Source organism: Hylobates moloch, unplaced genomic scaffold, assembly GCF_009828535.3.
Source record: "Hylobates moloch isolate HMO894 unplaced genomic scaffold, HMol_V3 SCAFFOLD_3, whole genome shotgun sequence".
NCBI classification, from domain to species: domain Eukaryota; kingdom Metazoa; phylum Chordata; class Mammalia; order Primates; family Hylobatidae; genus Hylobates; species Hylobates moloch.
This window is the reverse complement of record NW_026652278.1, coordinates 32,927,928-32,953,493: the sequence shown is the minus strand read 5'-3', so window position 1 is coordinate 32,953,493 and position 25,566 is coordinate 32,927,928. Positions and strand designations below refer to the sequence as shown.

Below are 25,566 nucleotides of genomic sequence, written 5' to 3'. Positions count from 1 at the left end.
ACATCCAAACCGATTTGGCTGCCACGGCCTTTGCCATTCACTAAATTTCATTGTGGTTGTTTTGGCGGCAGCCCCTGATGGGCAGGGGGAGGTTGTGGGAAAGGCCCTAAGTCCCAATTCTCCCTGAGGCTCCCCATGCTCAGGCCTTGGCCAAGCTCCTTGGCGCCCCAAGTGCTTTGGTAGAATCTGCCTCAAACCCTAAAGGTCTCTCCCTTAACCAGCAGCCCCTGTGTTTTTTAGGGGTGAGAGGCCCAGCAGCCCATGGGAGGCCACAGATGCCCCTCTGTACTATCCTTTTCCAGTCTGAGGCTGTGGCCAAGTATGCCAACCTCGTGGCCAAGTATGCCCTCTGCTGCATGGGCTCCTGTGGGGCAAGAAAGGCTGGGGGTAGGGAGGCACTGGCATGAGGCTGTGGCCACCCAGGGCTGTGCCTGGCTGGGCCAGAACAGGGTGTTCTCCTGAGCGGTTGATTGCCTTCATTGTTTCTAATCAATTCAGTTCAGTGAACCTTTCCTGGACATCAGTTTCAAGAAAGGCTTGGTGGTATAGGATCCCAAAGCAGAACAAGATATGACTCTTGTCCTTAAGGAGCTTACATTCTAGTGGGGCATGTTAAACATGTGAGCCCAAAGAGCAGATAGGCCCATCAGATATCCTGTTGCGATGGAGGTCTGGACGGCGGGCCACAGGAACTGGGCTGGGGAGGGAGTACATGGCCAGGAAGGGCTGCTCTTTGAGGAGGGGCCTGAGGGATGAAGAGGAGAATGTTCAGAGACAATGGTAGCCTGAAATTCTGTCTGATAGACTGAGCCTTGTGACCAGAAGGCCCTTTCGCCAGCCGCTGCAGGGCAGCTTTGGCAGGGATAGAAGGCACAAAGAGATGTGGTGGACAGTAAGGCTGAGGAGACAGGTTAGGGCCACAGGATAGCAGGCCAGGTCTAGATCATAGAAGGAGTTTGGGCTTTTTTTTTTTTTTTTTTTTTTTTTCTGAAGGCAGTAGAAGGGACAGGAGCAGGGCTGGCTTTGGGAAGCTCATGCTCCAGCAGTGTGACAGTGATGCACCAGGGCCATGTTGCAGCAAGCAGTCAAAGTCTTCAAAGCAAGAGATTACGGGGCCCCCAAGTTTCCTCTGAAACATTTACCTGCTGGGCCTATCTGGGTGGCAAGACGTATCAGAGGCCTCACTCTTTTTTGAGAGACGTTTCTCCTCCTCTTACCAACTCCTCTTGACCAACCCCAGGCCAAATAAGGATGTATTTTCCCTGGTGGAGGCCAGGCCTATGAGGGAGACCAGTTCTCCCTGACCTCCCCCTCCAATCCTGATCCACCAGCCCCCGGTGGGAAGGGAGAGGAGAGAGCAAAGGTAGAGCTGTGGCAGCCCCTCCTCCCCTTTCCCCCATTCTGGATGCTTCTAAGCAGCCAGGCCCAGTTTGCATTAGGGAGCAGCTCAGATGATTAAGAATAGGGGAGATAATTATATGTCAAGATGATGTAGCCCAATGCTGCAGTCAGGCCAAGGTAGCAAAGCAGCTGGCAGGCCAGTCACAGAAGGCAGCCTCAGGCATGGGCTGCAGACACCCAGGTGTGTCCTTCAGTGACTGGGCCGGGACTGCAGCAAAAGAGAATACTGACTGGGGGACTGAGGGGTGTTGGGATGGGACTGAGCATGCACATTAAAGGGCTAGATCCTAGAGGGAATGGAGGGGCTCATCTCCCTCCAGGAGGACCCTTAAAGACCCTGCCAGACTGGCCCTCCTTTGGTTCCAAGCACTGTGGCATCTTCCTAGGAGTGTCATACCCCAAGGGCAAGCTGTGAACCTCTTTGTCCTCCAGGAAGCTGCTCCTCTTTTGCTCTGGGTACAGTTCGGCCTATTCTTCAGCTCTAACAATGTCACGGTGATGGGCATTAGTGAGGACAATCACTGCAGTGCGTGCTGGCATTATTGGAGACAATCTCAGCAGTAGTTATTGGTGTTCACAGTGATAATGCCCAGAACATTATTGGCATTGGCACTCGGAATATGGACAGTGTTATTAGTATCTGCAGCAATCATTTCCCTGGGGATATCAGGAAAGGACTGCTCAGCTGTGACTCTGGGGAAAAACTGGCAGTGACTGTGAGCCTGTTTGAGACCCCTTCCCATGCCTTGGCCTTTGAGAGTACGGAAAACACCCCCTGACTTTCCCTTGAGAAATGTGCTGGTCAAGAGGCTTGACCCTCCTCCCAAGAGCCCAGGAGCTCCCAGAATGAGACAGGTAGACAGGCCAGATAGATGAGGAAGTTATATTCTGAAGCACCCAGAAGACAGGCTGTCCATCAATCTGAGAAGGTAGAATCCCCATTCATATTATGCAAAAATCCTCACTTCTTAGCTGTAATTATGGGTGGGCATGTTGGTGCTGGATTCTCTGGGCCCTTTGAAGGGACGCCAATTCCCTGAGCACTGTGTGAGCTGGTTTATGTGGCTGGAGGAGAGAGATTCTTGTATTTCCCTATCTACAATCAGGCTGAAAACTGCAAGTCCTTCGCCTTTACCCAGTTCCTTTCGGCTGGGGCCCAAAACGTTGCTGTTCATCGGTGATGGTGTTGAAGCACAGGGCAGTTACATAACTTGTCCAAGAATCCAAATGAAGTCATATGGTGAGAGTCTGCTGGTCTGTGTGAGGGAGGTGTGTTGGGATCGTCCTTTGAGGTGTGAGATTGCAGGGGGCCATGATTTTGCATTCCATTAATTAGGTGTACAATGAATTGTGCTGTTGAGTGGTGCCAAGCTGGTGCAGTTGTGCGTTTGCAGGCAGGGCAGGTTGCATGGCTGCAAATGGCCGAGTCCTGTCACTGCCTTTAATAGCTCCCTTCTGCTTTGGATGAAGCCATAACTGGAAGAAGCAGTTTATTTCCTTAGTTAGCTACCATCCTAGAGGTCCCCAAGAGTGTTGCTCAGGTTAGACTTGGAGCAAATGAGGGGATTAAGCCGTGGAAATGAGAAGCACCTGCCCTTGTCTACGAGCCTGGCTTGAGGCAACAGAAGGTTGTAGAGACTCCCACCAGGAAGGAAGGCACAGGGTAGGAGCACGCATGCCATCCCTAGAGCAGGGCATGGATGGGCAGCAGTCAGTGGGAATGAATGTGGCCTCTGGAGTGAGTACAGCAGGGTCTGAATCCTGCTGCCCCTCACCAGTTGGGCAAGTCACCTAACCTTCATCAGCTCAATCTTCTCCTCTGTAAAATGAAGATGGTAATGGCACTTCTTCCTTCCTGGGGACTGTGGAGAGGATTCCATGAGATCATGAATTTAGAGTTGAGCTGACTTCATCTTGGAAGATGCATCCTTGTGTATCTGGGAAAGAAAGCCTAATTGGCAGGTTTATGTTTCATGAGGAAATGAAGTTGTATTAGAAAGAAATTTATCTGGGCACAGGCGCCCTAACCTTGGTAAAGCTCCTTGTAACTAGGGCAGCCTTTAGTGGATGCTGGGATTAGCTAACCCGGATGGGACCAGCACAGTGGAGGAAAGGTGTCGTCCTCACACCCGGGATTGGGAGAACGTTTGTCCATTTCTATCTGTTCATTTACTCTGTGGTTACCCACTTGGGCCACATGTCATCTTTCAGCCTCCACAGGCATTTTAGGTGTGTATAAATAAATAAATATAAGATCTCCTTCTTTTTCTAACATGTGGGCATCTCTCCCTCTATTCATCTGTGTACATTTCTGCTCCCACATGCAAGTTTGTTTATTTACCTTGCAAAATGTATATTTGTTTTATAAACCCAAGTGTAATTTTTTACACAGTTTATGCAAGTGTGAGTATGTGTGTGTTCTACCGCTCGGAGATCTTTGGGCGTAAGGGGATGGGAATGTCATGCGCTGGGAAGGTGTGCAGTTACCTGGGTAGCTTGCGTGCTTGGAGAGAGTGCCAGGTGTGACTGTGTGAGCGGGGAGAGCTCTAAGCCAGGCCTGAGTGTGTTGAGCGCCCATGGTCCTGGGCACAGGCATCACCCTACCTTCTGCTGATAAATGGAGGCGCTGTCCTGAGCCTGCCTCCAGGGGTGGCCTAGGGCCCAAGACTAGGGAGACTGAGGCCCTTACAGCCAGGCTGTGTGGGAATTGCAGCTCAGAACCCTTGTAGCCCTTAGAAGGGGAGTCTGGTCTCCCGATCTTGGGGTCCTACCCTCAATCTTCTGCCTGCCTGTCTTTCGGGATCTCTCAGTGTTTGTCTGTCTCTTATTTGCTCTAGTTGAGGTATACACTGATCCTGCCCACATTAGAGGAGGTGGAGGTTTGCATCTGGTCTGGACTTTAAGAGGTATGAGGGCCAGAGGGAACATGGTGTGGGGGTCAAGGGAAATAGCTTGGGGGTGGCGGTTAGAGAACATTCAGAGAGTGGGTTCCTAAGGGCCAGAGCGTGGAAAAGGAGGAGTTGGCTCAGGCTTCCACTGGGAGACCAGGAGGCTAATAGAGTCTCAGGGCCTGGATTACTTCGGCCATGGGCCACTGATGGGGTTTGGGGGCTGAGGCCCCAGTGGCCTGGAGTGTCAGGCACCCAGTGGATGGGGGGCACTTTTTCTAGTCCTTGGAAAAACAAAGAGCAGATCGGGTAGTAAAACAAAAGCAAAGGAGACCTGGAAGCACCTGACAGCCCTAATTCATCACGGCCCAAGTTTTTTCCTGTGTTCCCATTATATTTGTTTGTAAAAGTGGAAATCAATTTTGAAGGTAATTTTCTGGAAAGAATGGAAGGGAGGTGGGAGGGCCGGATAAGGCAGAGATGGTAAAAGGAAAAATTTAGGCCAGGCACAGCCCAGGGGCAGCTCTTGGCAAGGTGAAAGAAAATTGCATATTCAATCTCCATCCATGAATCTCCCTCACTGCTGCCCGCCTCCTGCTTGAAAACAATGAAGGCTTTTTCCCAACGCTGGGCAGGGCCTCGGTATCAGCCTCACTTTAACTTCAGGGTCATTAATTCCCTGATTATTGAAGGAGAAGAGAGGGTTGCAGCATCGTCAATTCCAAAGGCACCCCCCCATGTGATCGGGCACTGGCTGGGGTGGAGTGGGGGGCACCCAGGGCAAAGTGAGGTGTTGTTTGAGAAAGGTGTGAGGAGAGAGGAAATGGGGGAGCCACTGGACTATGGGGGAAGGAAGCCAGGAGGGTGGAAGAAGGCAGTCATTACTGCATACCTCTGTTGTGTTGTTATTGCAAATTAAAAGTAGCATGTTCCACTCCACAGCTATCTTTGGGGAGGGAGGGGCACCGAGGGAGGTGGGGGATCTTATCATTGCTTCTTCAGCAGACCAGCCGTGGTGTCACCGTGTGAGGTGACATTTGAATTTACAATTCCGCTGAGAAAAGCCATTAATTCACAAATTAACATTTCTCCCTCTCCCTCTCTCTTTAACACTCTCTCCCTCTCTCACATGGATGTGCAAGCAATTGAAAAGACAAAGGAAATAGCCTTAAGGAAGAGACTTTACTGCTAGTCTGTCTGTGCTGAGATTGCTCCCCCTGCTTCCAGATAGATAAACCAATTACCTGAGCAGCTCTGCTCCTGGCCGCCCGCGATCGCCTCCTTTTGTAAGCTGCCTCCACGGCTGGATTACACTCGGTGTATCTCATTAATGTAAACCAGGCGTGCCCTGGTCACCAAGCTCTCTTCCCAGCTCTCCTTCTGGAGGGGCAGTGGGAGGAGGGCTGGGGTCAGTAAAGGCAGGCAAGGAGGACCCTGAGGAAGACCAGAGGCTGCCACTGCCCGGCTTCCCAGGCCCTGGGCACTGGGGTGCAGCCTGCCGTGTTGGCTGAGGCTGATGGGGGAAGTCAGTGGGTGAGCACTCCTTGGTGGGCTTGCTCTGAACTGAGTGAGGGCTGGGTATGGCTGGGGGCAGATGCAGGAGCCAGAGCCTGACTCTCTCAGCGGCATTTTGGTCTGGATGCAGGGAGCTGGCAGAACCAGAGAGGGATCTGAGCGCTCCCTGTGTGGGAAGAGCTTGGGGAAGTTTTGCTGAGTACACACTATTTTAGTGGGATGGGAGTCAGCCTGAGGGAGCTTGGAGAGAGGCTGAGGAGGGCCCAGAAGACATGGTGAGGTTGCACCATATTGGGTAAACAAAAACCCAGCACTTGGGTACGATTATGTCTGTTTACCACCTAATTCTTGCACGCGCACACACACACACACACACACCGACACACATACACGCACACCGACACACACACATGCACACCCCGCCATCCGACTCTTTTCCTAGAGAAGACAGGGGAGAAGGAGTGTGCTTCCAGGGTTCTAAAGTGAGCTTACCTCCTGGGTAGGGAATTGCAGGGCCCCTCTCTGCTTTTGCTCTCCTCTCAGACCCTGGTTCAGCACTGTAAGAAGACATTTATGTTGGCAGAGGGCAGCTGAGCAGAGTTTTTGCTTCTCTCTTTTTTTTTTTTTTTTTTGATGAAGTTTCACTCTTGTTGCTCAGGCTGGAGAGCAATGGCAAGATCTCAGCTCACTGCAACCTCTGCCTCCCAGTTCAAGCAATTCTCCTGTCTCAGCCTCCTGAGTAGCTGAGGTTACAGGCACCTGCCACCACACCCGGCTAATTTTTGTATTCTTAGTAGAGACGGGGTTTCACCATGTTGGCCAGGCTGGTCTTGAACTTCTGACCTCAGGTGATCCACCCACCTCAGCCTCCCAAAGTGCTGGGATTACAGGCATGAGCGACTGTGCCCAGCCTGAGTTTGTGCTTCTCTAAGGAGAGGTGCTCTGTAGATTATTGGTGGGATTCTATGATTTCACACACTGTACTATCTAGCACATCACAGACTCTCCCCTCCCTAGGAGATAGGCCATATGAAAGTCCAGAAACCAAATCTATATGATGGTAACCGTCTGTTAGACAAGTGCCTGACTTTAACTGCATTGGCTTAACCTATGTTCATTTTCCAACTCATACTCAAAACCTGGCTAAGGTCCACTCAGTCCAAGAAAGAGCTGAGGTTCAAAGGTCAGCACTCACCAAACACAGGAAAAAGAAAAAACTCATTTATGAACACACATTCATTGCTACGATTATATCTTCCTAGTAACCAAGGAAATTAAACTGTTCATACCTGAGGGGGGAGGTTTTCTGTCTTAGCTGGATCACATATTTTAGCCAAACTCTCTGGGTAGAATTGGCCGTGATCCTGTTGAATACTGACTATGTCATTATCCAGAGGTAGGTGTAGGTTCTGTCGATGTTTTAGAAGGACCTTTATCTTGGGCCCTGTGCATAGGTGATTTGTACTTTTTTGTGGGGAATTACAGGGGTTTAGCCCTGGCTGTGTGGATCAACATAGGTGCATGCATCTGCATATAAGTCCTTGCCTTTATATCAGAGACAGCAGCCAAATCACCAACTACCTTTGCTTCCTAACTAGTTAATGCTGTTGTGGATGAAGAATTCCATCTGGTTGTTTGGGGAAGTATTTTGAGATTTAGCACAAAAGAGTATATATTTTTTCATAAAATGCCAGAAATTCAGAATAGAGAGGTCAATTCCACCCTACCAGGAGAGAATATACAGAATTGCCCTAGAGGAGGCTATATGTGTCCATCCACCACTGGAAACTGGGGTGGGTGGGTGTAGGTATACCACTGTCTCAGCGAAGTCTGTCTGGTACTCCTGCCCAGCTCCACGTTTGCACCCTTGTGGACGAGCACCCATCTTGTCAGAATACATCTTCAACTTCCTAGTCTTTCACTTGGCAACTACCTTCTAGCCCTGCAGGTAGGCATTGTTCTCCTCTCCCCACCCAGCAAGGGCACCAAGCAGGAAATCCGCTGCCTCAGCTCTGCCCTTCTTCCCCAAGCACAGGCTATGGAAGCAGGAAGGAGGAGATGGGCACCGAATCTATCTCCGGGCCCTGCTACTCCTGAGTTCACCTCCCTGGGCGCCTCTTCCTCTGCAGCCAAGCAGGAAGCTGAGAAGCACAGGCAGCTGGAAAAAGGGTTTGGAGAGGATGTAGGCTGGGGAGACCCGAGATCCCTGCCTGCCAGTGGAATGGTCCTGGCAGCCTCCTTGACCATTGCTGCCCGCCCTGGAGCCCAGAAAAGGACCCCTCCTGCCCTGCCTTCCTCAGATCCATGGTGGCCTTAGGGCTCTCTGGGACCCTCTCCATTTTGCCCCATTGGGGTGGAAAGGCATAGAGGGCTGGGGGAGGGCTGGGCCTGGCTCAGGGACTGCGAGACAGATCACGAGCCTCAGAGCCGAGTTGCAGCCTCAGAGCCGAGTTGCAGCGGAGCCAGTAATTCAAACCATCCTGACCCTTCGGTGAACCCGAACCTGCTGACCTTGACAGCGCTAGACAACAGAGGCCTCACAAACCTCAACCTGCACGGAGGCCTGGCCTTCCCTCCCTCCCATTCTTGGAGCCCTGTGGCCCATCCTCCAGGTGGCTCCTAATTTGGCTGCCCCCATGAAATGTCAGCATCCCCTCCCTCCCTGAGGCTCCGCCTGCCTGCTTCAAAGCATCCTTTGTGCTCATCCCTACTGGAGACAAGTGTGTGGGCATCTCCTGGGGGCCTTTCCAGGACTGGGGCTGGGGCTTTATCCTGCAGGCAGAGCTTTTACACCTTGCCCTTCTCTTTCTGCCCCAGGCTTCACCTTTTTCAGGAGGACTGGCTAGAGTGTGTGTGCTTGTGTATGTGTGTACATGTGTATGTGTGTGCATGTGTGTAAGGTTGCGGTACACACAGGGGCAGCGGTAGAATGTGATCCAGACAGCAGACAAGGGGAGGGAAGAGAAGCCAGAGGAAAGCAGCTCCAGGAACCTACATTAAAGTAAATGCAGTTTATGAAGTTTATGCTTTCCTCCTAGAGAGAGCTGGATTCCATCCAACAGCCTCCCAGAGCCTGCCAAACAGCTCCTGAAGCAGAAAGTGCGAGCAGGAGAGCAAGCAAGCCAGTGACAGAGGGAGAGATGCACGGACACACTCACACACACTTGCTGGCTCACATAGATCTCCCTCGGCCCAGGCAGCCTGGGAAGCCTGGGATGGAGGGATGGAGGGATGGAGATAGTAGGTTTGGTAGGAGTGACTCCAGGAGCCCTTCTTTCCTCCTTTCTTCCCTCCTCACCTGCCATCTCCATCTCTTTAGGCAGAGTGCCCAGCATGAGCACTTGGGTAGTGTGGGCACCTGGGTGGCCTGGTGGTGTGGGGAGCCGAGGGCACTGTGGGCCACCTGGGGCAGCCAGCTTGTAGGAGCCGCCTGGGTGAGGGACGGTGTGGGTGGTCTTGGGCAGTGGGTATGTGGTCTAGGCAGCAACAGGGACCAGAATGCTATACAAAGGAACCTCTAGGGACTTGCTTTTTCTTCAGATGCTGGGGATCCATTTTTCTCTGGCATTTTGGTCTGAACCATGTGGGTGCCTTACAGCTACTGAAGATAGTTATTGGAGTCTTTTAAGGAGAAATAGAGACCGTATTTTTTTCCTGGTAATTCAAAGGAAATAAGTGGTTGACAATGTTAAAGTATGAAAGCTCACAGAGGGACTTAAAAGCAAGTTGGAGTATTGGACTATCTGTTCTTCTGGACTCTTCTTCACGTGCACAAGCACATGGGTTCATGCGTGTGTGCACTAATAATGTGTAAGTGGGCCAGGACCCTTGACTTTAGATGAACGGGGAGTGTGGGGGAGAAAATGCTTGGAGAGGAAGTCCGCAGCATAGGCCTTTGCTCTGGCCTGTGAGCTTGGCACCATCATGTTGCTTGCCCCTGTGGCTTCTGCGACATACCTCAGCTGGGGACAGACAGTGAGAAGTCTATCTCCCTTCTCTTTCTGGTAACTCCATGTCTGCTCTATTCAGGTTCTACCAGGAACTGAGACAGAAGAGGATGACAGAGGTAGAACCATCCAGAAGCAGAGGATGGGGAGAAGAGGGCAGAAGGATAGCAAAGGATGCTCAGAAATTGCTCACTGTGGAGGATGCCTTGGGAAGCCAGGAGGTGCTAGGCACAGGAGGCAGAAACTGGCCAAGGATGGCATTGGTCCTTTCTCCCCCCTGCTCTCTCCCTCCCCCTCCCTCCTCTCTTCCCTCCACACATCTTTATTGGTTCTGGTAATAGCGTTGATTTGCATGTCAGGCAAAGCCTTGCTACACACACAAAAAGAAAACCCCAGCCGTGGCGGTGTGGCAGTGTCAGCTCTCGCTGTTGTTCGACAGTGTAAAATTAAATTAATAAAGCCCCCAACACAGGAAAACATAACAGGAAATTAATGGCCTTTACTGTCGCTCTGATGCAGTCATTTGCAACCCTGCTTTCCGCACCAAAGACTTCATAAATGCAAGCAGTTTCTCTAAACAAGCATACTTAGGGCGGCCTGGTATGTAATTTTTCGCCTTGCTTGTGTCCTTTGAGCTAACAAAGCCCCCTTTCCTCTTGGTTCCAGAGATTTCTAACTGGTTCTGGCCCCTGCTGGAGCCAAATGGGGACAGCACCAGGCAGAGGGCCCCACCCCCTCCCTGAGAGCCCAGAGAAGGCTGAGGAAGGGCTAGGGTCCCAGGAGCTAGACGCTCAGTGAGCCCTCCTTCCCCACCAGCCCCTGCAGCAGGCCAGCAGGACTGCATACCAGTGGTCCCAGGCAGGAAAGTTGATCTCCTCAGGGAATTCCCCTAAACCCACTCAAGGCTCACCCCTCTCCTTCCTCCCCTGGGTCTGTCCTCCCTCTCCCACAACATGTGTGTTCCCTTCCTGAGGCCTCTGGCCTTCACCTCCCTCCTCCTTGTCGGTACCCACTCTCCACCGTTCCACTTCTTCATACATGGGTCGCACACATCTAGGCTGGCTGTGACTTGGCAGTGGGTGCCATGCTCTTCTTCTCCACAGGTAACCTGGGGGCTCTTTTTCGGGGGAGCTCAGTTATTCAAAGTGAGGAAAGTAAATGTGCTGGTACAATTGCCTGGGGTTCTAGGTTTCCTCCATATCTCCCTCTTCTCTATGGGTTGGTTAGGAAATGCCAGGGCCCTAAGGGGCCCCTCAGACCATCCCTCTGTCCTCGGCAGTTTTCAGTGAGCTAAGAGTCCTTGACTGCTTTCGTGTGTAAATCGGTAGGATATTGAGGAAACCGACACCTTCCTCTCTGGCCTCTCTGGGGATCTTTGTATCAGTGTGGGCCCAGGTGCCCAGTGTGTTGGGAGGTATGAGAGGAGCAGAGAACCAGGATGTGGCTCTCAGGAGCTTACAGCCTGCTGGGGAAGGCAAAGCTGTTGCACTCAGACAATTGGCTGTTCATTAAATGCCCAGACGGGTGGCTGTGTGTTCCATAGGAATCTGGGGAAATAGACTAGAAGGGCAAGCAGGAAATGGGGCTTGAGCCTGGGAGCCTGGGAGTGGCTGAGATTGAGAGAGGCCTTGGCTGGGCTGGATGGTGACAAGGCAGAGTGTCAGATTCTTAAGGGTCATCCTGTCTTATCTGCCACTCACCATAGAACTCTTTCCTCCAACAGTTCTGCCTAAAAGGCCACAGCCCTGCCTGGACATATGTCAGAGATGGACAGTGGCCATTGTTTGTTTGCAGCATCACTTTATACCAAGTCATGCGGGTTGAGGGAAGAGCACAGGATGTGGGATCCAAATGTCCAGATTTGGGTCCATCTCCACTCCCTACTTGCTCTGGGACCTTTGACTCATTACATAATATCTCGGAATCTCAGTTTCGTCATCTTTAAAATAGAGGTAATGGCATTTGCCACAGAGAATGGTGGTGGTGGTAAAGCTCTCCATTTGACACCCTTCCTTTGCTTCCCTCCCTCCCTTTCATCCACTCTACCTTATTTACTGAGCTCTTGGCAAATGCTGGGCTGGGTCCTGGGTGGATTTCAGATTCTCACATGATATGGTTCGTGCCCTTGGAGTTCCCTCACCATCCTGGTTACCCATCTCAGAATTCGTTACTGAAGGTTAAAGTTCCTCTGAAATGAACACTGAACTCCAGAGACAGTCTAACCAATGCCAGGCACAGTAGAGCATTGCCACTCTCCCATCTGGAGACTCTACATCCATAATATAGCCTAAGATTACATTCGATTTTTTAGCAGCCATGTCAGACTCAAGCTCATATTGAGTTCGTGGTCAACTAAAACCTCGAGATCTTTTTCACATCAACTGTTATCAAGCCAGGTCTACCCCATTCTGCACTTGTGTAATTGATTTTTTTTAACCTAAACATAGGGTATTCCATTTATCCCTGCTGAGTTTCATCTTGTTGGTTTGGGTTCTTAATTCTACCTGATTAAGGTCGTAAGGATGTCTTCTATATCATCATCCAACTAGTTTTTTGCAAAAGAGTTATTTTCCTTGAAAACACAGGAAAGCCACATGGCCCACAAATAGAGACCTCTTCCTACCTGCTGTAAGTGAATGAATGCTTTGGGAACTACTGAGCCCAACAGCCATCAATCATTTTACTTGTTTTCATCTTGTCCATTATGCTAGGAAGGAGATTCTTTGTCAAATGTTAACACTCACTACTTCCACATAATTCCCTTAATAAATTATTTTTAAAAATCTAGTTTACATTGATGAGCAAATTGAGTGCCTGGTATGTACAATGTATGGCAGGACTGATTTACAAAGGTAAACAGGACACAGTCCTTGACCTCAAGAAACTTACAATCTAGCGAGGCGGTAGACATACACATCATTATATAAGCAGAATGTGATGAATGCCGTGATCAAGGCATGAAGTCATATGATGAACGAAAAAAACAGAGGAGCAGTTGCTTCCAGTCAGGGCAACTAGGAAAGTGTTTATGAGGGAGGTATTTGATGTAAGTGTTGATATGGAGTAAATATGCCACAACTTATTTTTTTTTTTTTTTTTTTTTGAGATGGAGTCTCGCTCTGTCACCCAGGCTGGAGTGCAGTGGCGCAATCTCGGCTCACTGCAAGCTCCGCCTCCCGGGTTCACGCCATTCTCCTGCCTCAGCCTCTCCGAGTAGCTGGGACTACAGGCGCCCGCCACCATGCCCGGCTAATTTTTTTGTATTTTTTTAGTAGAGACGGGGTTTCACCGTGGTCTCGATCTCCTGACCTCGTGATCCGCCTGCCTCGGCCTCCCAAAGTGCTGGGATTACAAGCGTGAGCCACCGCGCCCGGCCCGCCACAACTTATTTTTATGAGTGCATGCAAGCTCTGGGGTGTCAACATTTTCTTTTCTGTTGCCCATAAATTAACTGTATGATAATTTCTTTTAAAGGATTTCCAGAGCCTGATCCTGAGTTTATGATTTTGAGTGTCATTTGCATATGTGTACCTCTTCCCCCTTCTCTGACAGGCAGGATGGCATTGATTGGGCTTGTCACTGCCTCACCCTTTCTTTGTGACATCTCAGGGATCATCAACAGCAGTTTTAGGGTCCTGTCTGGACCTGGGAAAGTTCATTGAAATGGCCAGAGGTTACCTGCCTGGCCCCTCCCTGACCAGGGCACCAGTGCCCTCCTACTGGGCTCAGTTTGAAGATTCTTTCCTTTGGAGAAGACAAAAGCAAGCTAAGGGTTGAGAAGTTCTGCCTTCTCTCTCAATATTACATCCTCTTCCCTAGGACTGAGCCAAAACCTGCCTTTCTTTTCTTTCTTTCTCCAAGGCCCTTTTTTGTTGTCTCAGCTTGTTCTGAGCTTTTGTCTTCCTGACAGGCTCATGCCACCCTCATATTCATCGTTGGTTATGGTCCCCCCCTTCCATCTGTCATGTATCCTGTATAAGAGGAAAAAAAGTGACTTCTATGATCCTAAGTGCAATACATGCTCATTGGGAAATACCTGGAAGAGATAGCAAATTTTTAAAAATTCACTCACAGTGTCATTGCCAGTAGACAACCACTGTTGAATTTGGTATATTTTCCCATTCTCTTTCGTTTTTGTGTATATATAATTTTTTAATCAAAAATTGAGCAATACCATATAAACAGCTTCATGTCTTGCTATTTTCACCTAACATTACTTAATATAGGACCATTTTCACATATCATTAAATATTCTTTGAAAACACGATTTTTTAATGGCTGCATAATCTTCCGCTGTTCGATGTACATGTCCTTTTAAAATCTGGGATCATCATATTTTAAAGCTTATCTGTGTGCAACAACAGTGATTTTCCTTAAATGTCCTTCTCTTTTCACCCCTCCCCCACTCCCACTCCCTTTATGCTGTCAGGTTGATTATTTGAGCTTATAGAAGCAGAATTTCATTTTTAGAGCATCCCGTCCTCGTGGAATTATGGTCTCTTTTAGAATCTCTTGCCATGGAATCCCTGGCCATGTCTTTCACCCAGCATGGAGCATTTTGCTTTCTTCAATTCAGATTCTGCCCACCACCCCCTTCCTGAGCTACTGTCAACTCTAGACATGCTTGCTTTCTCCCTGCATCCCCATCATTTCCCTTTCATCAGTTTTTCTTTCTTGGTCAGAATTAAGTGGCCTGCAATAGTGGAAAGGGATCTGAGCTAGGAACCTCAGTTCCCATTCTTATGACAACCAGCTATGTGACATGGGAAAATTACCTAACTTCTCTGAGCCTGGCTTTTGGTTTTTGTCTTAATTTTAAATATTTAAGAGGGAATCCAATTAAATTCTTTTCATGATATCTTCCAGCTGTAGAATGTGAGTGACACTGAATTCAGAGTAGCAGTCTCCTTTGTTGCTTCTTTTTCCTTCTAAAAGGTAAAATGTTGAGCATAGCAAGTTAAGAGCAGATCAATCTTTGCTTTTGGAATTCTTGTCAACAAATCAGCCAACATTCGTGGTCACCTTCTCTATATGAAGTTTATAAAGTTGAAAACTATGGGACCCCTGCCTTCAAAATTCACAGTTCAGAGGAGAAAACAAACATTAAATAATAACTGTGACATGAAGAGATTCTAAATTTGGCTCTGCCACTTATTGGCTATCATAAGTTGTTCTGTGTAAATTACCTAATCTCTCTATCCCTCAGTTTCCCCAGGATAGGAGCTTAGCTGCTACAGGCATGTTGCCAGGGTTGACTTCTGGCTCCTCTGCCATCCGTGAGGCGTGTAACCTTGGGAAAGTTCCTTAATCTCTGCACTTTCATTTCCCCATCTACAAAATGGGGACAATAATGTTTAAGTTCTTGTGAAAATTAAGTGAGTTAATATATGTAAGATTACAGAGGAGTGCCTGATATATACTAAGCACTTAATAAATGTTAGTTGCTGTTATTGTAAGGATTAAATCAGTGCATGCATGTTAAGCATAGTGTCTGGTATCCAAGTAGAAACTGGATCTGTTTTAGTTATTATTAGTACTATTTCTACAATAGAGGTTTGGATAGATGGCTGTTAGAATGCAGAGAAAGGAGAAATTAATGATGAGGGAGGAGCTAACAGCCCTCTTGTATATGTCTGAGGAAACTCAATCCAGAAAAGCTCAGGAGATTTATAGCAAGTGAGCAACAAAACTAGGATTTCAACCCAGGAGATGTTACTTCTGGTCCAGCATTGTGTTAGGGTCACTGGTACAGTTAGTGTCCCTAGAGGCTGGTAGATGTGAATGGGCATAGCAAGCCTGAGGTCAGGCAGGCCCACAGCCACCCCAGCCTCTCCCCGTTCATGAACTCACTGAGTGTTTAGAAGCTGGGCTTGGTCAAGTACAGCAGGTAGTTTCCCAGGGCTAGAAGGCTGGGCAGAACCTGGTCTTGCCCCGAGCCAAGGTTTGGGCCAGATTTCCAAAGCCTTCTTCATGCCCACCTCTTTTTTTTTTTTTTTTTTTGAACAGGGTCTCACTGTGTCTCCCAGTCTGGAGTGCAGTGGCATGATCTCAGCTCACCGCAGCCTCCACGACCAGGGTTAAAGTGGTCCTCCAATCTCAGCCTCCCAAGTAGCCTGGACCACAGGCACATGCTACCACACCCATCTAATTTTTGTATTTTTAGTAGAGACGGGGTTTCACCATGTTGGCCAGGCTGGTCTTGACCTCCTGAGCTCAAGCAATCTGCCCACCTCGGCCTCCCAAAGTGCTGGGATTACAGGAGTGAGCCACTGCACCTGGCCCACTTTATGCCCACCTCTTGAGCTTGGCTTGGGAACTGTGGCCAGGCCAAACTCACTGAATGTCCAGTTTAAAGATGGGAAGCAGTGGGGCATATCATCCATCTCCCTGGACAAGCAGTGTCACCATAGCTCCTTTCCCAGCCCGGCCCTCTGGAGCCCCTTCCCTCCTCTCTCCTTTTTCCTATCTATTCCTCCCTCACTCCCGGAATCCCACTTCCCTCTCATCCTCTCTTCCTCCTTCCCTTCTCCTATCTCCCTTACCTCTCTCTTCATTCTGGAACACTCCTTCCTTTTCTATCCTCCTCCACTCTCCCTTGTGACTGACCCCCCTGCCCCCGCCACCACTGCCCGAATCCATCAATCCTCCCTCCTCTCCCAGTCTGGACAGCACCTGACCTCTGGGGAGCCACCCCATTCCTCAGCTCCCAAACCTCACTCCCTGTTCCCAGTTGGACCTCCACCTCCCTGGTCCTGCTGTGCCGCCATGGGGGTGGGGCTGGGGCTGCACAGGCGAGCTGCCCTGAATGACAAGCGGGGATATTGATCGTGTTCTGAACTCAGCCCAGCCGATAGAAGGTAATTAATGACTCCATTTGCCTCACTACCGAGGAGAACAATTGAGTTTGAAACTGCAACAACTGGCAGCTGGGAAGACTGGGGGGCAGCCTGGGGGTGAACCCCTCAGAGGCGGAAGTAATGTGTGGAGTAGCTAGAGAGAGAGAGCACCCTCTGAGCAGAGGCCACCATCAGAACGGGCAGAGCCCCCATCCCCAGCACAGCTGGCCCCTGAGCCACACTGCTCCCCCAGCCCTTGAGGCCTGAGGCCCATCACCCACTGTTCCCCCTGCCTCCACGCTTTTCTCTTTTCTTCCCATATCACTTTTTGAGGTCATTTTCTGCCTGCGGATGAAGACTCAGTTTCCCCAAGACTGCTTCTTGCCAGCTGTGCAATCTTGTACATATTTTGAACTCTCCCTGAGTCTGTTTCCTCATTTGTAAAATTGAACTAACAGTATCACTTTTGCAAGTGTTCTGTGAAGACTGTAGATAATGTGTATAAAGTACCTTGAGCCTGCCCAGAACACAGTAAGTGCTCAGTAAATGATGATGGATCCTTGACAGAGAAGGCAAACGTGGTAGAGTGGAGAGAGCTTCAGAGTCTGACATCCCTGAGTTCACATCCAGGCTCTGCTGCTTCCTAGCTGTGCAGTGTTGAACAAATAATTTTGCCTCTCTAAGACTATTTCCTTTTCTAGAAAATGAGAGTAATAATAAGTACCTCATAAAGTTTGAAGAGGTTGATGAGTGTAGGTGAAAGCCCTAATATCGTTACTTTCTCCATAGACAGATAGACATTTGTATTTGAGCTTAGAAAACTGAAGTTAGTATAATTCTTTTTTTTTTTTTTTGGAGACAGAGTCTCACTCTGTCACCCAGGCTGGCATGATCTCAGCTCACTGCAACCTCCGCCTCCCGGGTTCAAGCGATTCTCCTGCCTCAGGCCTCCCGAGTAACTGAGATTACAGGTGCCCGCCACTACGCCCAGCTAATTTTTTGTAGTTTTAGTAGAGATGGGGTTTTACCATGTTGGCCAGGCTGGTCTCGAATTCATGACCTTGTGGTTCACCCACCTCAAGCCTCCCAAGGTGTTGGGATTATAGGCATGAGCCACCGCGCCCAGCCAAAGTCAGTGTAATTCTTTGCTATACTTAAATTCTTCTCAAATACCTCATCTTGCTTCCTGGGATTTGATGGGCAACCCCATTCATCCCACCTTGATTTTGTAGACTTTGATGAGCCTTGGTGCTTTCTGACCAAGAAAATGCCATCATTTCATTTTCATTTTCTTTATTTTTCTTTTCTTTTCTTTCTTTTTTTTCTTTTTTCTTTTCTTTTTTTTTTTTTTTTTTTTTTTTTTTTTGAGACAGGGTCTCACTCTGTTGTCCAGGCTGAATGCAGTGGCACTATCTTAGCTCACTGCAGCCTTGACCTCCCAGGCTTAAGCAACACTCCCGCCTCAGACTCCTGAGTAGCTGAGCCACAGGTGCATACAACTATGCCCAGCTAATTTTTTATTTTTTGTAAAGATGAGGTCTCGCTATGTTGCCCAGGCTGGTCTCACACTCCTGGACACAAGCAATCCTCCAGCCTCAGCCTCCCAAAATGTTGAGATTACAGGCATAAGCCACTATGCCTGGCCTATTAGTTCACTTTATCTATCACCACCACCTCCAATTGTCTCTTGTCCCTTGCAGTGACCCTTCTGCCCCTAGCCCTGTTCCCAAGACAGTGTTCAGGGTGTGTCCCCCTCCCCAAGCTGCTGAGACCCCACTGGACAATTCCATTCATGACTGGCCAGTGCCAGGGCCCTGACCTGGGGTGAGAGGTGTGAGATAGGGCCCAGCTCCAGGGCCACCCAGGAATAGATGAGGAGTGAGCATAAGGCTGAATGCATGAGGAGATGAGATCTTTTGGTTGAGGAGTAATGACAGTTTTAATAGTGATTTTAGGAGTAGCACATACTAATTGCACAAAGCCTGGATGATACGGAAAAACTTAGATGAAAAGAAAATAAAAATTGCTTGTGATCGGAAAGTAACCACTGTCACCATGCCGGCAGCTCTCCTTCCAGTCAAGTTGATCTTTGGTTTTGGAGTTCTCTTTGTTTGCCTGGAGACTAGGGTCCTGCTGCCAGTAGCCCCACACTCTGGGCTCTGGCTGGGCAGGCAGCCACTCTGTCCGTCCGTTTAGTCCACAGCTGTCGGGGCACCTGCCCTGTGCCAGGATCCCCAGCAAATGTCCCCTTGAGCCAGTCACTTGCCCTCGCTTCACCTGCACCTCATTTACTCTGAGCCTCAGTTTCCTCCCCAGTAAAAAGGGATTAAAATCCCTATCTACCTTGGAGAGTGGTTGGGAAGCCCATATAACCTAAGATCTGTGAAGACCTTTTGTTAAATACTAAGCAAATATGAAACAGTCAGAGAAGAAGACAATATGAGCTTTGTTATCCTCGAAAGAATAATCTATGTCAAAATTTTGACTCAGCAGTTTGTTTAATTGAATTAATTTATTTACATACTATCCGTGTTCCAAAAAGACCTGTGGTAGCTCACCCCCTTGAGAGTGCTCATGCCACAGTGGACAGAGCACCTGGAATGGCCCAGTCCCGGGAGTCCCATTCCCCAGTTGTGAGACCTTGGAGAAGTCACTGCCCACCCCCGCTAGTTATAGTAACATGAAAAATTTGGACCAGACGTCCCCTAATCATCTGGGCACAGTCTGCACTCAGCCAGCACCTGTGCCACAGGCTGTAGCCTCCGTCTGGGGAGGGTGCCAGGCAAAGAACAAGGGATGCTGAGAGGAAGGCTGTGCCCTGGATGGAGCCAAGTGGCCTTCAACTGGGCCCACTGTGTTTGGCACCCAGGCTGCAGAGTGAAACGATTTAGAGGGCAGGCTCTGTACTCAGACAGACCCGGATTCAAATCTGGCTGTCATTTACTAGCTACATGGCCTTTGACAAGCTACTTAACCTCTCTTTGCTTCAGCTTCCTTATCTTTAAAATGGGTATCATAGTACTTCCCTCACAGGGTTGTCAGAAGGATTAAATGAGCTCTGTAAATAACAGCAATGGCATGTAATGAGTTCTTGATACTTGTGAGCTGCTGCAGAATGGGAGCTGGGCAGGGGGCAGACAGAGAATGAGGCTGAACCCTCCCTCTATGGAGACTGACTAGCACAGGGTCCCTTCCTTGCTCTGTTTGGTCTTATTAAACCCACGGCCACCATATTTTCCAGCCCCAGTCTAAAAATGTGGCCAGAGAATGGGGAAGAATACTGGAAATCAGAATTCCTCCTGAAAGCCCAGGACACATGACCAGCAGCCTCCAGCCCTCTTGGTGCAGGGAGTTCAAATGTAAATGTGTTCTCCAGGCCCCAGTCTCAAGCAGCCTCTGCCACCTGCTTTGGATGGCAGCTCAACAGCCCTGGGGTTAAGTTCTGCTGCTCACCAGGAGCACGGTGTTCTCTGTCTATTGGTAGAGGCACCAGAGATGGGCAGGATGGTGTTGCTGAGAGTGGGAAAGGCCTGCGCGTCAGAGCTGGTGCTGTTAGAGGCTAACAAGCAGTGGGGATAGCACATCTTTTGCTAGCCAGGGATGTGTGGGGCTTACCTGATGAGAGACTGGGTGTCCTGGGGTGCCAGGCCAGTCAGGTGGCCAGTCCCAAAACCTTCTGCCAGAGGTATGGCTTTGAATGCCACCCAGGAGAGTCTGAGTACTCGGGGCCATTCCTGATGCTGGCGCCGCAGAAATGCATTAGTCATGGTCCCTGCCACAAGGTGCTCTTTGACTGGCTGCTGGGCATGGGGGTAAAGGGGCTGTTGGGTAGGGGATCTTCTTGGAAATGGATGGTGTCTAATCACTCACGCGCTTTCCTTCCCTGCTCACTAGATTACATCCTAGAAACCTAGATTAAGATTGGCTTCTGCTTCCACCTCTGTTCCAGCCCAGCTCTGCCAGACAGCCCTTCAACAGCTGGGCCTAACAGTGGTCTCTTTCTTCCTCCTTGCCGTCCCGTCCCGTCTGAGACTTTGCCCTTGGCAAGTCCCATGCTGAGCTCGCTCCCCATCTTCCCAGGAGAACCCTCTAGGTGGTCAGCACTGACAGCTGTCTTCCTTCTTCCCTTTTTGACTCCTCCTCCTTTACTCTCTTCTTCTTTTCCTCCTCCTCTCCTTCCCCTGCAAAGCCACCCTCATCCAGGCCCTGGGCACCAGGTATCAGGACACCCAGGCTTCAGCAAAAGCAGAGCCAGCTGGTTTTATTCCTGCAGTAAGTGTCCTCACCCCAGCCAGCGCTTCCAGCTTCTGGTGTGGAAGGCTTCTTCCCTTTCTTCCCCTCCTTCTTTCTGCCCTTCCATGCATCTGGGCTTCCTCCTTCCCTGAGCTTATCCTCCTTGGACCTTCCGATCCAGGGCTTCTCCCAACCTCCTTCCCTCATTCCCTTCCTGCCCTCTCTGCTTGCCTTCATTCCCCCCTTCCTTCCCTAGCTGATGGAAGGATGCCACCCCCTCCTCTGGAAAGAGCACGTGAGAGCCTATGGTACGTGTGGTGGATTTGGAGGGCTGGCTGGCTGTCCCCCACCAGTAACGCCGCTGCCCTCTCCTGGGCCCTGCGGCTCACCTCCCTGCTCCCCATAAGTTTCTTTGTGCTCCTTCGCCATTCATCATGACTGCTGCCTTCCCTCTCCTACAGGAGTTCCCGCAAGCCTCCTCCAGCCTCTCTGGGGGGCAGGGGTTCTCCGCATGCCTTCAGCACACCACTTTGTTTTCCTTCTCCTCTAGCACCTCCTTTCACCTCCCCACTTCCCTCTCCTCTGCTTCCCCGCCTCCCACTGCCATCTCTTCCAGTAGCAGGCTTCCTTAGCCTTTGCCTCCTTTCTCTCCCCCTTCCCCTCCTTTGCTGCCTCTGTAACCTGTCTTACCACCAGGGTCTGAGTATACAAAAAAATAAATAAATAAATAAAAAGGTCAGTGGGTGGAGGGAGCAGCAATAACCCCTAAAACAGTACTATCAGTGGAACATGATTGATCAATTGAATTCCATAGCAGCTGAAAAATGTGGGATTAAGTAGTGTATTATACGCACAATGAGTTGAGGCATGATGTTCATTTCAAGTTCATTTCGCCGGCCTCTGCCACCAGATCAGGCAATCAATAGGGGCAGCAGATATCATATATCACCTCTCTGCGGGCCGGGGAGAGAGCACCATAATCTCTCGCAAATTTAGAGTGACAGATTTGTCAAGATCTGAAGGGCCCCTGAATAAATGAAGGCAAAGAGACTCCTCCAGCCAGTGACCTGAGGACAAAGCTTCAGTTCAGCCCCTACACACACATACACATACACACACACACACACACACACAGTGAGCCAAGCCACACACAGACAGGCATATACATAAATCTACACAGAGGCATGAGGGGAGTCCTGCCACACATGCACACACATAATGTGTGAACACACGCTCACAAATACACCCTCTCTGCCCCTGCAATAACCATATATGAAGATACTTGATGCCTTCCTCAGCGCTGAGAGTCCGGCTTCCCCAAAAGGTAGGAGGGCTCCAGGAAGGGAGAATCAAACACAATAGTACATGCAAATAGATACCGGGAGTGAAATGAGGATGATGGCACATCCTGAAAAAAGAAGTAGGCACAGGAGAAATGGGGCATGTGGCCTCACAGTCCTCATGCAATCACACACAGACACATACATCCTTTCAGGAAGCTTCTCATTCTATTTCCACGCACACAGACCCTCGTTTATCTGGATGTTTATTTATGTACAAGTGCATAGACATGCAATACTCACACAAAAGGGAAAAATAAATTTACCACACTTCAACTTTCAACTCATATGTTGATGCATACATTCCATAAGACTGAAATGATTCCAGAGCCTTATGCAGAAAAAACCACAACCACCAAGTTTTGTGTCCATTGGAACAAATACCATTGAAGCTGCTTCTGTCTGTCTTCTTCATATGTGGTCCTGGTCTTGATCTCTGTCTCTCTCTCCCTCTCTTTCTCACTCTCCTTCTCTCTCTCTCTCTCCCTCTCTCTATTCCCCTCACACACACACATACGCGCGCGCGCACACACACACACACACACACACACACACACACACACACTTTCTTTGCTTTCCCACCCCCTCCAGAATAGATATGGAGGGAAGATGGGTGGTCACATTAGGAAAGCAGACCCCACTCTTGGTCTGGGAGGCCAGCAAGAGAGGATGGCTGCAGGTTGAGTTAATCAATATGTAATATTTTCTATGGTCTCCTGAATGATACTGTATGGTGTTACTGTATATAATGCAATATTGATTATATCATATTGTATAATCACCTATAAACTGATATATATAACAGTCCCAGAGGAACACCCTGGGGCCTCCGGCATGGGCTGGCCCAAGGCCCAAGGCTCCTCAGCTGGTCTTGGGCTGAGGGAAGCCTGGAGTGACCAAGCTGGTATGGGGTTTGGGGGGGAACCCCACTTTGGGGAGCTGCAAGATGTGGGTTCAGAGAGAGGCCACAGAGCAGGCACATTGCCTACTGTACACCTTGAAAACTCCAGGGAACCGATGCTGGGAGGCAAGGATGGGGGAGGGCTGAGAACGCCTGAGGAAAGGGGACATGGAGACAGGATTGGCCTGTAGCCTCGGGGGAGCAGGCACCAGTGTGACAAGTCTCTGCTCCCTCTGGAGACTTGCAGGACGAACCAGGTGACCAAGAAACTGGCTCCTGTAGGAGGCTTGAGCCTGGGTCCAGGTTGGAGACAGAGGCCGAGTAGGTGGCCAGGGCATAGAGGCATCCACAGGGGCCCTTCTGTGGGCTCTGCCCAAGCGGGAGCTTTGCTGCTCTAGCGATACCTCTTTCCTCCGCTTGGCTTCCCTCTGGCCTCAGTCCTGGCCCAACCCAAGCAGAGTGCCTCAGCTCTGCCTCAGAGCCCCTCCTCCCTCGGGGCGAAGTTGATTACTTCACCCAGTCTCCAGGTTACACTCGGCCTCGGAAATTTGATGGTTTTCAACCCTTGGAATTAGTGGAACTGAAATTCATCTCGGAGCCGAGTTCAATTCTCCACAGGCTCAGTAATTCCAGTCTGAGACACCCAGCTTCTTTCTTCCCCAGGCTGGCCCTGGCTTGGGGGCAGGGGGTGGTTCAGGGAGACATGCCCCAGGGAGCTGGCTCCTGGGAGCCCCCTGGCTCCACCTCTGCCTAATCCTTCCTGACCCCACAGTGTGACCGCTCCATCTCTTACCAGGTCCTCAGGTCCTTCTCTTCCCTGGGCTTCCTCAGCCAGATCTCTGAGGCAGGGCCACCCTCTGGTGTCAGCCCCGCTAGCCCAGGGGCTGAGAGTAAGGGGTCCCATAGGGGTGCAGAGCTTCAGGGCCCAGAACCAGATGCCCACCTCTTTGCCCTGCACTGTTCCTGTGCCTCTGCTGGCCTGGCGCTAACGCCCCAAGTGTCCATGTGTTCTCCAGATGTGTCCGAGGGCTCAGTCCCCAATGGAGATTCCCAGAGTGGTGTGGACAGTTTGCGGAAGCACTTGCGAGCTGACACCTTCACCCAGCAGCAGCTGGAAGCTTTGGATCGGGTCTTTGAGCGTCCTTCCTACCCTGACGTCTTCCAGGCATCAGAGCACATCAAATCAGAACAGGTGAGGAGGGAGCTTTCTGCTTGCAGAAGTAGAAAGGAGCCAGCAGAACAAGGCCTCTCAAAAACTTGTTCACCAAACACCACGTGCATAGCCAGCATTGTATGTGTTACACACATGTGTTCTGTCTGTGTGCAGTGTGAACAGGCTCACACAAAACAGTATGGTATCATTAAGACAAATCATTATGGTCTGTATATAGTAATTGGAAATGAGTTCTGGGTGCAAGAGTATGGCCTTGGGTAAATCATCTCTGTTCAGAGCCTCAGTTTCCCCATCTATAGAATGAAGGGCTTGGATGTAGGATTTGTCAAGTCCCTTCTAGCTCCGCTTTTCTGTGGTTCTTGCATGGAGTACTCAGGAACATCCTCTTGCTGTGTCCCTTGCCCACACCCCCTCAGGGTCCTACAGAAAGTCTATGCTAGACTGGGGAGCTCTCCTTGCCCAGTGTTAGGAGAGCCTGCCTGTGCCTGCCTCCTGCTCCCCAAGCCAGCAATTCAATGGAACCTTAGGTAGGCTGGCAGCTTACCACTTACACCCAACACTTTCTGCAGACACTGAGCAGCCCAGGACACACAGCATGGGGCACAGCACGCAACACACCAGCAAAACACACAATGCAGAAACCACCTCCGAACTTTTCTATGTGCTAGTGTGCATGTGCTCACACACCACCGTCCACCTGCTCCCTCACCCACAGCCCACAGTACTGTGCTCACACCCCACAGCCCACCTGCTCCCCCACCCACAGCCCACGGTACTCACAGGTAACCCCGGCGACCGCATGGACCCAGTGGGTGTGTGCTGCCCCCAGATCACCAGCTCAGCATACCCCTAGCATATGTCTCCACCCACATATGCTGGGTGGAGCCCCCAGCACACCCGCTAACACACAGGGGCACACTCCCATCCCTGCTACACATGCGGCCCAGGCCAGGCCCACAGTCGCAGCACAACACAGCATTGCTGTGCTTGCACGCATGCACACACGCACCCACACATGCACGTCAGTGCAGCCCCACAGCGTTGCATGCTACGGTTCCACTGTAAGACTCCAACAGCTTCCAGCCACTCGCCTTTCTCCCCGCCCGTCCTTTTATCCCATAAGCTGTTTGTCTTCATAAAACAAAAATCAAAAGTCTTTTTAAGGTGCCCTGAGCCATAAACCAACAAAGGAGGAGCTGGCCGAGGCGGGCGGCTCAGTGCACCCTCCCTGAGTCCCCGGCTGTATTACAATGAATAACCTTTATTTACTTTCATTAGACTATTAAACACCAGCACAGTCATTTTTCCCCCTGAAACTCGGAGCAGGGCCC

The 25,566-nt window shown here is 50.1% G+C and overlaps 1 protein-coding gene across 5 annotated transcripts in view; it reads left to right on the top strand.

The window, feature by feature from the left end:
• The window catches only part of PAX2 (paired box 2), an 85,598-nt gene that overhangs the window by 38,254 nt on the left and 21,778 nt on the right, over positions 1 to 25,566 (top strand). For 3 of the 5 annotated variants that reach the window (XM_032180182.2, XM_032180191.2, XM_058435766.1), the window contains one exon: positions 24,078 to 24,253. In XM_032180182.2, coding sequence (XP_032036073.1) covers positions 24,078 to 24,253 — 176 coding nt within the window. Of the gene's footprint in view, positions 1 to 4,238; positions 4,308 to 24,077; positions 24,254 to 25,566 lie in introns of all 5 variants that reach the window. The other 2 variants (XM_032180167.2, XM_032180174.2) reach the window with 1 other exon arrangement.